Source organism: Blennius ocellaris (genome assembly GCF_963422515.1).
Source record: "Blennius ocellaris genome assembly, chromosome: 8".
Classification (NCBI taxonomy): Eukaryota; Metazoa; Chordata; class Actinopteri; order Blenniiformes; family Blenniidae; genus Blennius; species Blennius ocellaris.
The window spans coordinates 21,839,050-21,854,307 of NC_137657.1; the positions used below are offsets into that span (position 1 = coordinate 21,839,050).

At 41.3% G+C, this 15,258-nt stretch overlaps 1 protein-coding gene across 2 annotated transcripts in view; it reads right to left on the reverse strand.

The window, feature by feature from the left end:
* Positions 1-15,258, reverse strand: part of cdkal1 (CDK5 regulatory subunit associated protein 1-like 1) — a 253,720-nt gene that overhangs the window by 132,481 nt on the left and 105,981 nt on the right. For both annotated transcript variants that reach the window (XM_080501478.1, XM_080501479.1), the window contains exon 8: positions 6,102-6,205. In XM_080501478.1, the coding sequence (XP_080357604.1) occupies positions 6,102-6,205 (104 nt within the window). The remainder of the gene's footprint in view (positions 1-6,101; positions 6,206-15,258) is intronic.

Sequence of the window (15,258 nt, forward strand, 5' to 3'; positions counted from 1 at the left end):
CATCACTCTATCTGACTGGCTCCTCAGCTTTTGTCATGCTTCTTGGGGCAGTCGCCATGTTTCCAGAAGAGCCACAAGCAAGCTTCAGACTCTGAAGCATTTGAGTTTATGAATTTGCCTTTAATTTGAGAGGAAATGTGGAAAGTCCTATTAAGAAAATATATTTTAACACAAATGCTAGAAGACGACGTAATCATGCTTTAACCCTCCGACTTTTGATTTATGGCAACACTATAAGACACATTGGATCTACATTATTATTGCATTTCAAAGGATTTTGCATGCATCAACAAATAATACAATGTCATGAGCCCGATTTCATTTGAATAAATCTAGGTTTACGAAATCAAGTCAAACTGTATTAACCATGTCAGTTATCAAAGTGAATTCTTATTTCTGTTGTGACAATCCTTCTTGGATATACGTCTTATAGAAACTGGCAGACTTACTTTTTACATGTAGTTCAGAACCAGTTCTGTCCCTTTGTACTCCAGCAACTGATACCACAATGTTCCCAAAGTCAGGATGCATATTTATACATCAGAGTCTAGTATTTGTATTGAGAGGTTTGTATTGTACTGCCAGCATCTTTCCTGGCAGCAGTAAGACCTTTTAAAAGATCATCTTTCCCAAGTCCAATGAGAAACACACTGTTTAGAAGTCCACAGAGAATCTGTACAACTGTAGGTTTCCTCCAGTCTCTCAGTGATTGGTTATTGATGTGGGTACATGTGAGATACTCTGCAGTCAGGAGGCTGCTCATGAGACGAGCAGTTCTCTGCAGCGCTAGAGAAGAAGCCTGTGGTTAAAAAAAAAAAAAAGAGAGAGAAGTGTCCTGTCAACTTTGTTTTTACTGGAAGAGAAAATCAGACTTTATAAGATGATGTGACAATGGGGGCATGGAAAATCTTTCCTGATCCGTACTAGATAAAGCAACACAAACTTCCCCCTGTGAAAATACTTAACCTCCTGACATTCCCAAAACATATGCCTGAATGTTACATCATCTGTAACATGTGTCATCTGGATATGATTCATGAGATAAACCTCAGCTAAGCTGAACATGATAGTGATCAGCCATTTCATATAAGACTAAATCTTTTCCAATTAAGTGTTTCCATTCCACTGCTCTTTTCTCGGAGGCAGTTTTAAGAAAAGATGTTTAATGACTTCAGTGTTTATCATTGTGGGCCTCCAAACCTTCGTATCCATTCATCTTCTAAAAGCGCCTTATCTAAGTTTAGGTCAAAGGGATTGAAATCTGGCAACGTACAGTCAAGTTCACCTCTTAACTAAACAAGCAAGTCTTCAGATAAGGGGAGTATCGGAACAAACCCCATAAAAACACAGAAGGAACATGCAAACTCCAGACATGAAAACACAGCCTGAGCTTTATGCCTGGTCACAAAATCAAACACAACTGTAAGACCGGATCCATCTCTTGACTTTTATCTATGATAAAGCTGCACGCGTCCAAAATACAGGAAACAGGACGATGTTATGAAGTGTATAATCACTTCATAACATCGTCCCGTGTCCTGTAGAAAAGAAAATCCCCATGACTAAAAAAAAACATACAAAATACAGAGGCGCAACACAACGAAGACAGAGAGGGGTCTAAGGGTCATTAAGACAAAAGTCAACTGCTGCAGTGGCGTGGAAGTTCTGAAGAAAAGAAGAGCAATGCAATGTTTATCTCCCCCATCTTCTAGATTCAGCACACAGTAAACACAGTCATTGCCCGAGAAATTTTATGACATATTTCTGTTTTGGTTTTTTTTTTTCACAGACGTAAATATACGCACTTCCCCACTGACGCGCAGCCCACCCCCACACTCATCAGTCTCCCAGCATGTGTCTGTCACACACAGAACTGCGCGTACGAACTGCTGCGCTCTCCACCCATAACCTTGTCATTTCCGATGACATCCCGGAGCCTCCATTACCTGCATGCATTAACAAACCTCTCTGATGTTAAAAATTATACATTCATACATTTGAATAATTCAGATTATTTTAAAAGCCGTGCACTCACACACACACATACACACTCTCTCTCTCTCTCTCTCTTTTGAGATGGAATGAGAGCTATTTACCTCAAATCGCATTTGAATAAATCCCATAAATCCTTTCAAAGTTGCCGGAGATAAACCAATCAAATACCCCCCAACGCTGGCTGACTGGCCAATCAAAATTAGTATTCATACTCGCAGCCTATTTTTATTCAAAATACATCAAATAGCAAATCAAATTGCAGTGTATTTGTAAGGCTCAATTTGTTTGAGATAAGAGAAAGCGGCTAATAGAGTGAGAGTGAGCTCGGAAAAGGGGCATAGCCGCCCTGCCATAATGTAATTCAAACTCTAGCAAAAATATTTGATGGAGTAAACAGCGTGCCTTTCATTCATAAATGTAGAAGATGATTCAAACATATGGCATGTGACAGACAAAATATACATTAGATGGCCAAAGGCTATGGATGCCAAATGACTTTCAGAGATGAAACCTACTTATCACACATACCAGCAAGTGTGTGTCTTTTTCTCTGCAAGTGCAAGCAAGTGTGTCTGTGTGAGACACAATTACAGTTGAATTGGAGCAATGACCAAACTGTCTCCACAATAATGTGGCATTTCAAATGTACACTAACTTTAAAATGGTAACTTAAGCTTTTGTGTTTTGGATCCATGAGTAGAAAAGAAATATTGGACAAGGAAGTGAAGCCTCGTTTCTCTCTTTTTTTTTTCATGGCCCATCTTGAGGATGACTTACTCCAACTGTCTCTACATTGTAACAGGCTGTCATGTCCCGCTTCCTTTTTTTTTCTGTTTTCAAAACAACTACTAACTGTCTCTGACACTCATATTTCCTGCGTTGTAACGGATCAGCCCGTCCTTCTCACAAAGCACCAACACACACATACAGGCTGGTGGTTCTTCTATTTTGTATGGCCTTCTCACTGATACAATGCTTTTCCAAGCCCCATACTGAAAGCTTGAGTGTCAAAATGAAAAGGCTTTCTGATCATCATACAATTACAAAAAATGGATTTCCATTAGATGCTGATCGATTTGACACTGTCGCATTTGTTTTATTATACCAATTCAAACATTCGCTGTGTCTTTCTCAAGCCCTGACTCGAACTCCCTTTTGAGGCTCCGATTTCTATCCAGGAGACAACAGTTTTGTTGCAATGTTTAATGAATGAAGTGAAATAGAACTCTTCGAGATAAGATACTAATTTAATTTATTTCACTCGCCTCTGTGCAAAGTGACGCAGCTTCTATATAAAAACAAGCGTGCATGGTCAGCAGAGTGAAGCACAGAGGTGCTTCTGGTGGAAATATGTGTAGAATGGCAGCAGATCACATTGAGTGCAGAGGTATGGTTATACCTGGTGTAAATTAGGGATCAAGTGCATCTGTTTCTCTTAGCAATTCTAACAAAAAAGAAGCAATCCCTTTAATAGATCACATACAATCAAAGGCAGCACAAGTCTAGTGCAAAACCTGCAATCCACTTCAGTTTTGCTGTTGCTAATGCTGGAAAACCTCCAAAACTTAACGTTGGGGTCCAGCCATGTGGTTTCTATTATCTGGGGCAGACATATGTAAAGTATGTCCACGTTTTTGACCTCAGAAACAAAGTTTAATGAAGCAACACACACATTAATTCAGAGTGTGATTTCATTGGGGAACTGTGGAGATTGAGCCGCCTCTGGTCTCCAGGTCGCCACTTCTGCTGAATTATTTGCCCAGTAGGTGGTAAAATAGGCAGTGAATAACGTCTTTTTGAAGGGTGCCACTTCAAGGCATTCATTTTGAAAATGAGACTATACATGTATTCATTATACTTCAGAATAAGAAACTATTTAATAATCCCTGGGGGGACTTCTTTTTTTTTTTTTTTATTACATTTAATACACTTTAATTATTAGAACCTTAGCCCTAATGGTATTGCATTTTAACTGACTTTATACATGTTTTTTTTTTTTTGCATACACTCATTACATACAGCTAAAAAACAAATATGACTTTAGTGCTCTAGTTCATATGTTCACCCCCAAACAATGTTTTTAATTCTGATTTCATAAACACAGCTCATCTGGAAAGTGTGAGGTACATGAAACCTTAGCCTTTCTATTATTGAGACTTGTTCCCACTTTTCAGACAACGTCCTATGGAGTCAGAGTTTTAGTCGCTGCAATTCAGGTAAAACAAAAAGCCTTCTTCTCACCATACCCACTGCTTACCTCAACATCACAACATCCCATCAAACATAAAATAAGATTCCATTTTGTCCCTAAAAGCCCACAGATGGGACTTTGACTGCACAGCGTGGAAGAAAATCATTACAAATCACAACCAAAAGCTATTCTAGTGTATGTTGATTAAGTAAATTTGACCGATTTATTCATTTATCAACTTCTCAAATCCGTTTTGACAACTGTTGCCCTTAAGTAAAGCTTACATTCATTGTCCTGCAGTTCTAACTTTGCTCAAACAAGTGTAAAGGGCAGGTGTATGTTCACCCATCACACATGTGTAAAAACATCCATGCACATACCAAGGTTCAAACAGCTGGCGAGTTTGCCCTTGACTGCCCACCCTGTGGCAGTGGCATGGATGCAGCTGTTTAAGAGGGTTGTAGATGGGACTCAGGAAGCCATGCCCTTGTCAAGGGTACATTCTGGATTTTTTTCATCACCTAATGTACACTGAAACTTGCTTCAGACCAATGACACTAAATAGGAGAAAAACAAAAGATGAATCAAGTTCTGCTGTTTGTATTGAAATCATTAAGTTCGGTGCTATAGACGAGGGGTCCCGGGGGGAAACATGGAGCTGCAACATAATCTTATGCCATTATTCTAGCTGATTCTGATATGGAGAAGCGTCAAACCAAGCAGCCTCGTGCTAACTCTTCTATTTAGGTCAAAAGCAGCAAGAGGCATGACCAAACTATAATTTTTTAGAGTTGTAAAGTTGTGTTACAAAACCACAATCAGTTGTAATCTGTTCTAATGATAGATTTTATATTCTTGCGAGTTTTGAGACTATCAGTGGTGTGATTGTGCGCCACAGAGAATCACTGGACAAGTAAGTCCTGAGTGTCACTCAGTGGCACAAAGCAGCGCATTCACAAGTTCTGGTGTCAGCTGACTGTCAAGTGCTTCACTCCAACATTGTTATGAACCATGCGTGTCTAAAGTGAGAGAAGAATCATGTTGGTCATTCTGTAGCTCAATAGAGCCAGAAATAACAGGATCTTCAGATGGGGAAGGGGAGACAATAACCATGTCAGCATGTGTCCAGAGTTTAGTTCGACAATGTTTTTTGACTGCTCCAATGCATTTTGAGTGTTAACACAAGTAACCTCAACAGTTTTCAATTTAAACACTAAGACGACTGGCGATTAAAAACAATAATGATCATTTGGCTCTTTTACACTTTCTGTATGAGAGAAAACTGATTAAATCTGGATGAAAACAGTTTTTTTTGTGTGGATGTGACAATAACTTTCTGTTGCTTCTTCCCAGCCATGAAAGAACATATAACACGAGCAGATAATTCTACAAAAAAACGAAAAAAAAACTCATGAAGCTTTTTTCAAAAAACATATGCAATACTAAGTTATGACAAAATTATCTTGTAAAATCTATTAGCTCCTCACACGCTAGCTGACTACTTGCTATCAATGTGTTGAGTTGCCCTTGACTGACCTGCCTGGGGCTCTAATACAGGCATAGCCTGCTGTGCAGTTGGGGGATTCTGGGAGTGTGCTCTTAAGGAACAGATGCCAGGGCACAACAGCTGTTCCTTTGGCATCGAACCCGAGCCAACTGGCTGGACCCTCTACCCAAGAACAAAAACATCAACATGTGTTACTAAAACCTTCCCCTCCTAATAGGGCGCACACAGACACGCAAACACACCCAGGACTCACACTGTGCATTAAACTCCGCAAGACACCGAGAAGTGAATTACAAGGGCACAAAATAATGACGGTAACACTCATTAAATTGACTTTGCGACAACCAAATCACCAGCTATTAAGAAGATAGACCAACTTTTGAGCAACCCATCCCTTGAAGTACTCACCCTGGAAGGACTGCCTGGCTCTCTCTGCCAGCTCCTCGACGGGATAGCTGGCCAGGTCTCCTCTGGCGTGCTTCGTCTTGCAGTAGGTGCATGCGTTCAGACACCTAGACACAGAAAAACACGAGCGAGAGAAGATGCAGGGCTTCAGTGATTTCGATGCAAAAAATTTCAATGGGTGTATTTTATTGATAGATGCATTTGTCAACAGTAATTTAATATCACACCAGATGTAGATTTTAACATGAAGCACAGCACCAAACAAAGCCTGAGAAAATGGAGAACAGGCTGAGCATACAAATCAAATGAAGAGGCCTTAAAAAAGAAAGCTCGGGGTGTTACGTCTGTCAAAAGAGAAAATGAGTCAGACATAGGACAGTTTCTCTCTTCGTTTGGAGAATTCGGCTGATTCCAAAATGATCACGAATGGCTGTCTCCTCCGCCGAGATCAGACGGGTCAGCGGCTTCACAAAGAGCAAAGGCATGATTTTAATTGACGCTGAAAAGAAGGGGAATAAACAATACGGCATGAAAAGAAGACCGCCTCACACTAGATATAAACAGAAGGCAGAAAGAAATGCTTTGAAAGGGAATTTTTCTTTAAACACCGTTCCTAAATCACCACAGGAGCATGGTCTAAAAACCATTATTAAAAGCATTTCCTGCATTTGGATTTCATTCCTGACCTGTAATTTGTTCTACCAGGTTAAAAGCAGACACTGCTGTGACCTCAGTCATTTCGTTTCTCACACTACTTCACAGTATTCTGTGTAAAGACCATGCAGTCAAGCCAGCGTGAGATGAACACAGAGGCATCTTCGACACAGAACGCTCTCTGCCAAGTGTTGTTTCCACTAAAGACCCAAAGAAACCCGACTATGACTAATAATGGACCACAGTCCGGCTCCTCACAAACAACATGACTGACTGTTCACACAGCGCTATTAAAGGCAGCTACTGACGACAGACAAAACATCAAAAGCACCAGTTCCTCTTTAATACAACTGCCACAAAGCTAAAAATTGGTTTGGGATTTATACACTCCAACAGTGAAGAAGAAAAAAAACCAAAAACATATCACTAAACATTAATAACCATCAAATGCTGTGATGCAAGGCAGCGAGAATGAGGCTATGAAATCAGACTGTTGGAGATAACGAGCATAAACCCAGAATCTGGCCGTGACGGCGGCACTGAGAAATAACAGGGATTCCCCAGGAGCTTGACACAAACGGGCGGACGTCGCAGAACTCCAGCTGCAGAAAGGATACAACTGTTTTCAATTTTGCATCATGTAACTTGGGTCACGTAGATTTCACATTATTCAAGAGGAGCACTTTGCTAGAGAATAGCCATTTTTCTCAATTACCAGCTATAGCGTGACGTCTGTCACGTTGACAGATTCTACTAGGCAGTACTGAGGCCGTCAGTACATCCTGATTGCTTCTGTGTGTGCAGTGAAGTCTGGAAGCGGCTCCGCGAAGAACAGAGCAGCAAGACAAAGGCAAATCAGAAAAAAGCGTAGCGCTGAATGTGTTAACACAATGAAATGCTGAGTTTTTATGAAGATGATCACTACCCACTTCATTAGATACACTTGTAAAATCTGTTCTCTTTCAATATACAGTGGTTTGATTAGCTTGTACAACATGAACATGCATATCTAATGGAGTGGCTGGTCTATGTGGAACTAAGGCCCCTGAACACCACAACAACCAAGCCTTGCTCAAGGACCCTGTCAGCTGTGGGTTTGGAACTTGGAAACCTCAGATCCCAAGTCCACTTCCCAAACAACTGGCCAACAGCCCAAAAGTGTATGGGCTTTTAATTACTCGCTGAATTTATTTCCTTTGTGAAATGTTTGTTGACTCAACAATCGGTTACTTGTTAGAAACCAATACAAGTCCTGGGAGCAGCTTTTCTTGACTTCCCGTTTTAGTTCTTTTGGGAAAAAAAAAAAAAAAAAACAACTACACAGAGACTGCTCTCCTGCCACTTAGTGGCTGGAGAGCGAGAGACTCTTTCAGTTTTCTTCCATAGAAATTGCAGGTTTCCTTTCATTTATTTAAAAATGTATGTTGTTAGATGTTTGAGTTTGAATGTCACTGACCTGATTTTAGAAAAAATACTTGCATTGTGTCCTTTTTTTCATAAAACCAGATATTAGAATCTAAAATTGTGATATATATATATATATATATATATATATATATAGATATGGCACTACTGATGGGTTCAAATTAAACAGGCTATTCAACATTTACAACTTAAGATAGATGAAGACATCATGTGAGCGATCACAGTATTGAAAAGATCAACATTATACATTCAGCAATGCTCCTATTTTATTAGATTGCGTAACATTCTACCCCATTTGTACGTTCACCAAATAACTTGATTCATTTGTAATGGTCGGTAAAAAGACAGTTGGATTTTTATCTTCACAAATCACCAAACCTGGAACAGAGAAGAGAATACAGCTATCAGTCCGTCTACCCATCCATCTCCTCTTCTCAGGGTATTGCTTATCCGAGCTGGGGGCACTAAAGATGGCAGCTAGGTCACGGGGCCTAGCTGTGGCGAAAACACAGACAGATGGGACCCTGCGTGCACACACACACACACTCGCGCACAAACAACACACATACACCATCACCAGGGGGTCCATCCATCTTAATGTGATCAGGCCCAGCTGAGTGGATCACACCAACATTAATCTCAAGAGACAGTCAGTGGCCGGCTTGGGTGTCTGTCTGTGTGTTTCTGTGTGTGTGCCTATTTGCATCAATTGTGTACATGTGTGTTCATGTGCCCGAGTGAGTGTGTTCCTACTGAACATTTGTCCGGTATCACAACAACACATTAGCAGTTTCGACTTCTCCATTAGCCTAAACGGACTGCGACAACTAGTCAGCAACCTCAAAATAGCAGTGACAGAAGGAGAGGAGTAGTGTCGCCCTCGCGTACGTTCAGCGTGCGTTCAACTTATGTTGAATGAGAAAAATAACAAAAACTCTTTATTGCATCTTATTCTGAATCAACAGCAACTTAAACTTGCAGGATCGCACATTACTTTTGGCTATTTATGAAATTCACCTGGAGTGTTATGAACAGAAACACTCACTCCTGTAAGAAAGAAGTGCTCGTAGAATTAAGGAATATCCTTATCAGTCTGAATTCTATCCCTACTTTATATCTGTCCTCTCCCTGTGCTGTTCCGTCGCAGTTAATTAAACCGCAGAGGTAGCTGTTGTACCTGACAACCATGCAGTTTATCAATGTGTTACAATAGGAAAGGCTACCTCCCCAGTGTGTGCGAGTGTGTCTATGAGTCGAAGACAGAGAGAGACTATTGTGCGGTTGCAGCCTTGAAGCGTTAACAAAGAGAGGAAAGCCCAGTGGTTCCTCTATACATTTGTAAAGCTCCCTCAACACACACATGAACACAGTGCAGTTCCCTTCGGAGGGGCTCCCCTGTTCCGCATCTTAAAGATGCCGACTGAGAAAGAGTTGAGCAGGAAAAATGTTTTCTCAATGATAAGCATTTAGCATCTACACATTAATTACAAAAACAAATGTTCTACGCACAAACAAATTGAGCAGTTGGTGCGTGTGTGTGCGTGTGTTGGGGCTTGTATTGTACCAGTTTCAAAATGTAATTATGAAAACAAAACTGTCAGGGCAAATCTGAGAGCTTTTTAAAATTGGAAGGCGAGATTACTCACTGTACTTATTGTTAAAACGGATGAGGAAGTGCAGCGGGTATATGAGTAAACACAATCTTAAAAGTGGCATTATGTGACTGAACAATGCCTAAAGCCTCTAAGCTTGCTGCTTGTGTCATCTCAAAGTCAAAGTGGAGGTGGAAAACTGAAAGCGGAGGAACAAATAACGCAACACAAAGGGGTGAAGCTCTAATAGGAGCAAGAAAAGAGGGCAATTAGTAATTGTGAAAAAGATTGGCAGTCAAACGCAAATGCAGACATACACAGAACCTTTGAGAATGTGTAAAGTATTAGATAATGTAAGAGCTTTTATTGAATTATGAACTTTAACATTTTTGTTTAACTGATGGTTGCTGCCTTATTTCTATTTTTATCAATCACACCAGCAGGAACAATATGCAAGCAAGAGGCTGAGAAAGATTTTTGTATTTTAATGTCTTGATTTTTGTGAGGCTCTTCAGCCGCTCTCCTACACCCGGTTACTTGGGTGAGGCCCACACAATCCGAAGAAGAAGGTGCAAATTCAACAGCAAGAACCTGTTGCCCAGTATATTTAAAGTCTTATCTTTTTGCTTTGCTTTGAAGGCGACGGTATTCCACATTTACATGAGGAGTGACTGGGATTGATCCCAGCTGATATTGGACGAAAGGCGAGGTTAACGCAGACAATCACATCCATACACATTGACATCCATCGTCACTTTTGAAACACCAAATCCACCAACGATGCAGGTCTTTGGACCGTGTGATAAATCCAGAGTGACTCACCAAAACCTTTTGCACTTGTGGGGAAAATGTGTACATAGGGAGACAGTAAAAACAAAACTAAACAGTCCATACAGGCAACAATGATGCAACCAAACAGCAGAACTTATGTCACGTTGTTAAGTTTAGGTAAGATTTAAGTTTGAATATAGTTTTTAAGGACGGATCCTTGATTTGTGACTATAAAGCTCCATGCCAGACTACCGTACAAATCAGCACATGGTTTTCTGTTCTGACCAAAACTTCACAATATAGTTGGGAGGTTTGTTTTTCTGATGCGTGTGTGTGTGTGTGTGTGTGTGTGTGTGTGTGTGTGTGTGTGTGTGTGTGTGTGTGTGTGTGTGTGTGTGTGTGTGTGTGTGTGTGTGTGTGTGTGTGTGTGTGTGTGTGTGTGTGTGTGTGTGTGTGTGTGTGTGTGTGTGTGTGTGTGTGTGTGTGTGTGTGTGTGTGTGTGTGTGTGTGTGTGTACTTAGGTAACCTCTTTTATCTGACAGTGTGTGGATGACAGTGTGTTCCAGTGCAGCTGGGGGCCTTTTCTCTCTGCTCAATCCAGCCTTTGTGTCTGACCTCTTGAATTCTGTTATTCAGTCTCATGTTCTCAGTGCTACACACTAAGAGCCCTGTGTATTTTTTGTGTGTTAGAAAATGTGTCACATGCCGACCTCAGTTTTCTGCTGCTCACCCCAGTAGTTCGGCTTGTTGTTTTGACTGGAAAAAAAAGGCAGCACGTGTATGTGTATGAGAGCATGTGCGTTTGTGTGTGAAACCACAAGCCCATGTCTGCAGAGGAACTCGGGAGTGTTTTCCCAACTTCTGTTATGTCTGTAGACTGGCCTTGAGATGGTGTTTGCACTACATCAATCAGCCCATTGTTACCACACAAGAATGGACTGATGCTTGTTTGTTATTGAACCCCCCCCACGCTCCTAGATAAAGTCAGCCAAAGTGTTAAGACGATGATATGATCTGAAGTAGGACGTTCAGGCAGGCTGATTGAATGTTTGGCAGCTAATCACCTCACCTGCTGCCTGCCCACTGAACTGACCACCTCGCAGAGTGACTGACAGATGAAATCACTTTTCCCTGTCAACCTGCCTGAACGTCAAGCTGACTCAACCTGATGCACTCACGGTGGATCACAGCTTCTCTGACAAACTACCTGACTCACAGCAAGTCTGAGTGACCCGCTCTTGGCACTCACTGGGTGACTGAAGTGCACGACTGGTGATTGATTGAATGCCTGTCTCACCACTTCACTGATCGGCCACGTTGATTTTCTAAGGCTACATAAAAAGACGGCAAACTAACGTGACAAACACAGCCGGAAATATGAGAGTTTAGTCAATCGATCCTGCGAGAAACCTTGTGCAGGCATTTAAAATTCATTTGATTTTTTCTAAAGTGCTTCACAGGGTTTATTAAACATATGGCCCTACATGTGGCATTTATGCAATGATTCAAGTTTTTGTTTCACAAAAGTTTACACAGCAACGTTTTGAAATCAAGATCCATTTCCACGGCAATGACAGAAACATTGTAAACCATGTAGTTGTCATGTAGGGGCACTTGTTTTTGTATAAAACTACGCACACGTGTGCACAGAGAACAATGCTATTACAGGTGACTCAACTATAAAACTACCAAGTCCCAGGAGAATATGGACCGGGAGTCATGCCGCCATTGTTGTTATTGGCGATCTGCTCGTGTATGCACAGAACTATTTACAAGGTGCCCGTGCCAATGTCTTGTTGAAACACCACATTGAAGATGCAAAGTGTTTACTTAAGAGAGGCCTTAAACATAATGGTCTGCTGTGTGTTTATGATTGCCAAACATCATAAACCACTGGTCTATCTGAAGATGAGGCCTGGTGTGTTCTTGTAGAATTAACGGAGGAGTTATAAAAGAGGTTACTTCTGAAATATTGGTTCAACGTAAAAAAAAGTATTTTCTCATGATTTCGGAAAAAAATCTTTGACATAAGTGCAACTGTTTAGCCTTAAATTCAGTAGGCATCGCGACAAAAAAGCATGTCATCGACGACAAATCGTGTAATAGGGCCGCTGAAGATGTGCACATGCCCCCAGTGAACTCAATGACATGTATCGAATGACTGCTTGCTTTATCACATTCAAGACAACATGAAGGGAAATGCTGCACTCTAAAGTCTGTAAGACAAGTGTGTGTGTGTGTGTGTGTGTGTGTGTGTGTGTGTGTGTGTGTGTGTGTGTGTGTGTGTGTGTGTGTGTGTGTGTGTGTGTGTGTGTGTGTGTGTGTGTGTGTGTGTGTGTGTGTGTGTGTGTGTGTGTGTGTGTGTGTGTGTGTGTGTGTGTGTGTGTGTGTGTGTGTGCGCGCGCCTGTGACACACTGGGACTAATTCAGTTACTCTGGGGTTCTGTGGCGTAATACCTTGTAATGACACACAATCTCATTTTGTCCAAGGAGACACATCAATCTTTTGGATATACTGTGGGGAGCCGAGTCTCTCCTGGTGAGTGTGGAGAACAGTGGAAGGAGAGGGAGTGTGTGCACGCGTCTCTCTGCGTGTGTATGTGCATGAGCCTCTGGCATATATTTGTGAGTTTGTGTGTTAAGCAGTGGGAAAGAGGGAAATGGAATAAAATGTTCAGACCAGTGGAGCTGAAAACTACCCATACATTGGTTTGATAAACAGCAAGAAAGGCCACCGTGGTACATAGCTAGGAGAGGTGTGGGCATATGTGTGTGTGTGTGTGTGTGTGTGTGCGCGTGTAACTGAGTGGGAGTATGTCTGCATATGATTGTGTGTGTGTGTGTGTGTGTGCGCGCGCGCGCGTGCGCATGTGGAATGAAATAGAAAAAGAAAATGGGAATTCCTTTGTGGGCCTCTGTGTGTGTGTGCGTGTTTGTGTGTGTGTGTGTGTGTACGTATTTGGATGTGTGCATTTGCTAAAGTGCAAAATCGAAGGAGATTGTGTGTGTGTATATTGGGCAGCCATGCATTCCCACAATTCTATATACATAGGTACGTGATCAGAAACCCTTATGTAAACATCACTGGCTGTAATTCGACTTTCTAAAGCACATCACAACATTTTCTCCCTCTTTTGTTGTTGCCCGACATGACGCGTTTTCACTTATGCTGCTCGCAGAGGAAAAACAACATTGAAAAGAAAAGACTAGATCACTGACCAACGATAAACAAAATGAAAATGCAGTCAAGGAGAGCAGCCCGACGTGGCTTATATATTGCTTGTAAGATGAGGAAGAGATATGGACAAATTATTTGAAGTAAAAATCACACAATATCCCAGTGGTGGATATTACAGTCTGAGAGGAAGTGTAATGCTCGGGCAGATATGCCATCTTTGATTGTTGGTTAGAGTGTGTATGAGGCAGAATGAAAGGGGGGAGAAGAAGAAGAAGAAGAAGAAAAAAAACAACAACACATTTATATATCTCTGTGGCATTTCACCTTATTTATATCCACGCTGTTGCCAGAGAAATTGAAATTACAAATGAGTGCACGGCTCTGATTCAATTTGCTTTTAACTTGGTTAATGACTTCCCATCGTTCTCTCTGCAGACCACACTCCCCTTTCTCTTTGAAGCCCAGACTTTTATCTTCAAAAACGGCTCCGCTATTCTTTTAGTGACCCGACTATTCTTCAGTGGTAATTTCTGCGTGTTGCCAGTGAGCTTTGCTGTGTCATGTCAAGGCCTGTAGCTTAAAAACACAATGTGCTGACTTTGATAAAAAAAAACTAAATTGTGAAAAAAGAAATCGCGGAAGAAGCTCTGAAGTGTTTATTTTGTAACACCGAAAGTAAAATGTGGTCATCACCTTTTGAAATCAGCTAAAAGGCTTGTGTCTAGGTATAACCACAGACAAGAGACCAAAGGCGGTGTGATTTTGAGTTGTCCAAACATCCATTCATACATAACAGTATGCAGGTCAAATTCTGGCAAATTAGAAATCTCCAGAATGACTTATGGTGAATTTTATGGAATGTGGCTTGGCTGAGTTTAAAAGAACTCCTCAGGTCCTTCAATGTATGCAGCAAGCTGCTCCAGGTCTCCTACCGGCCTGTTATTACAAGTATCTCCTTCACTGTGGCGCGCTGGCGAAGAGGCATTATGGCAAGGATGTCAAAACACTAAATAAACTGAATTAAAAGACGGGATTGGTTGTTGGCTCAAAGCTTGTCTCTCTGAAGGACGTGGCTGAAGACAGAATGTTGGCAAAATTGCGGACAATTGAGGACAGTGTCTCCCATCCAATGCTCTCCACTGGACGACCTGAAGAGCAGCTTCAGCCAGAGTCATCCAGCGTCGCTGTTTATAGGAACGCAGCAGGAAACCATTCCTTCCTAGTGCCATCAGACTCTATAATCTATCTACTTCTGCTCCTCTAAATCCTCACTGAAGCAAAATAATCTCTGCCTCCTACACCGCAAAATATGCACAAAGGATTTGCATATGTGTATGATTATAGGTGATGTGTCCGTGCTTATATCTGCACAGGCAGGGTTTGGTTTTAACTTAAAATATTTAATATATGGATCATTGCCTGTAGTTTGTAACGTGCTTTTATTGTATTATAATTGTACATGTGCTATGTACCTGGCTACTGTGACATTTTAATTTCCCTCTGGGGAGTAATAAAGTCAATCCAATCCTATCTTTATCAA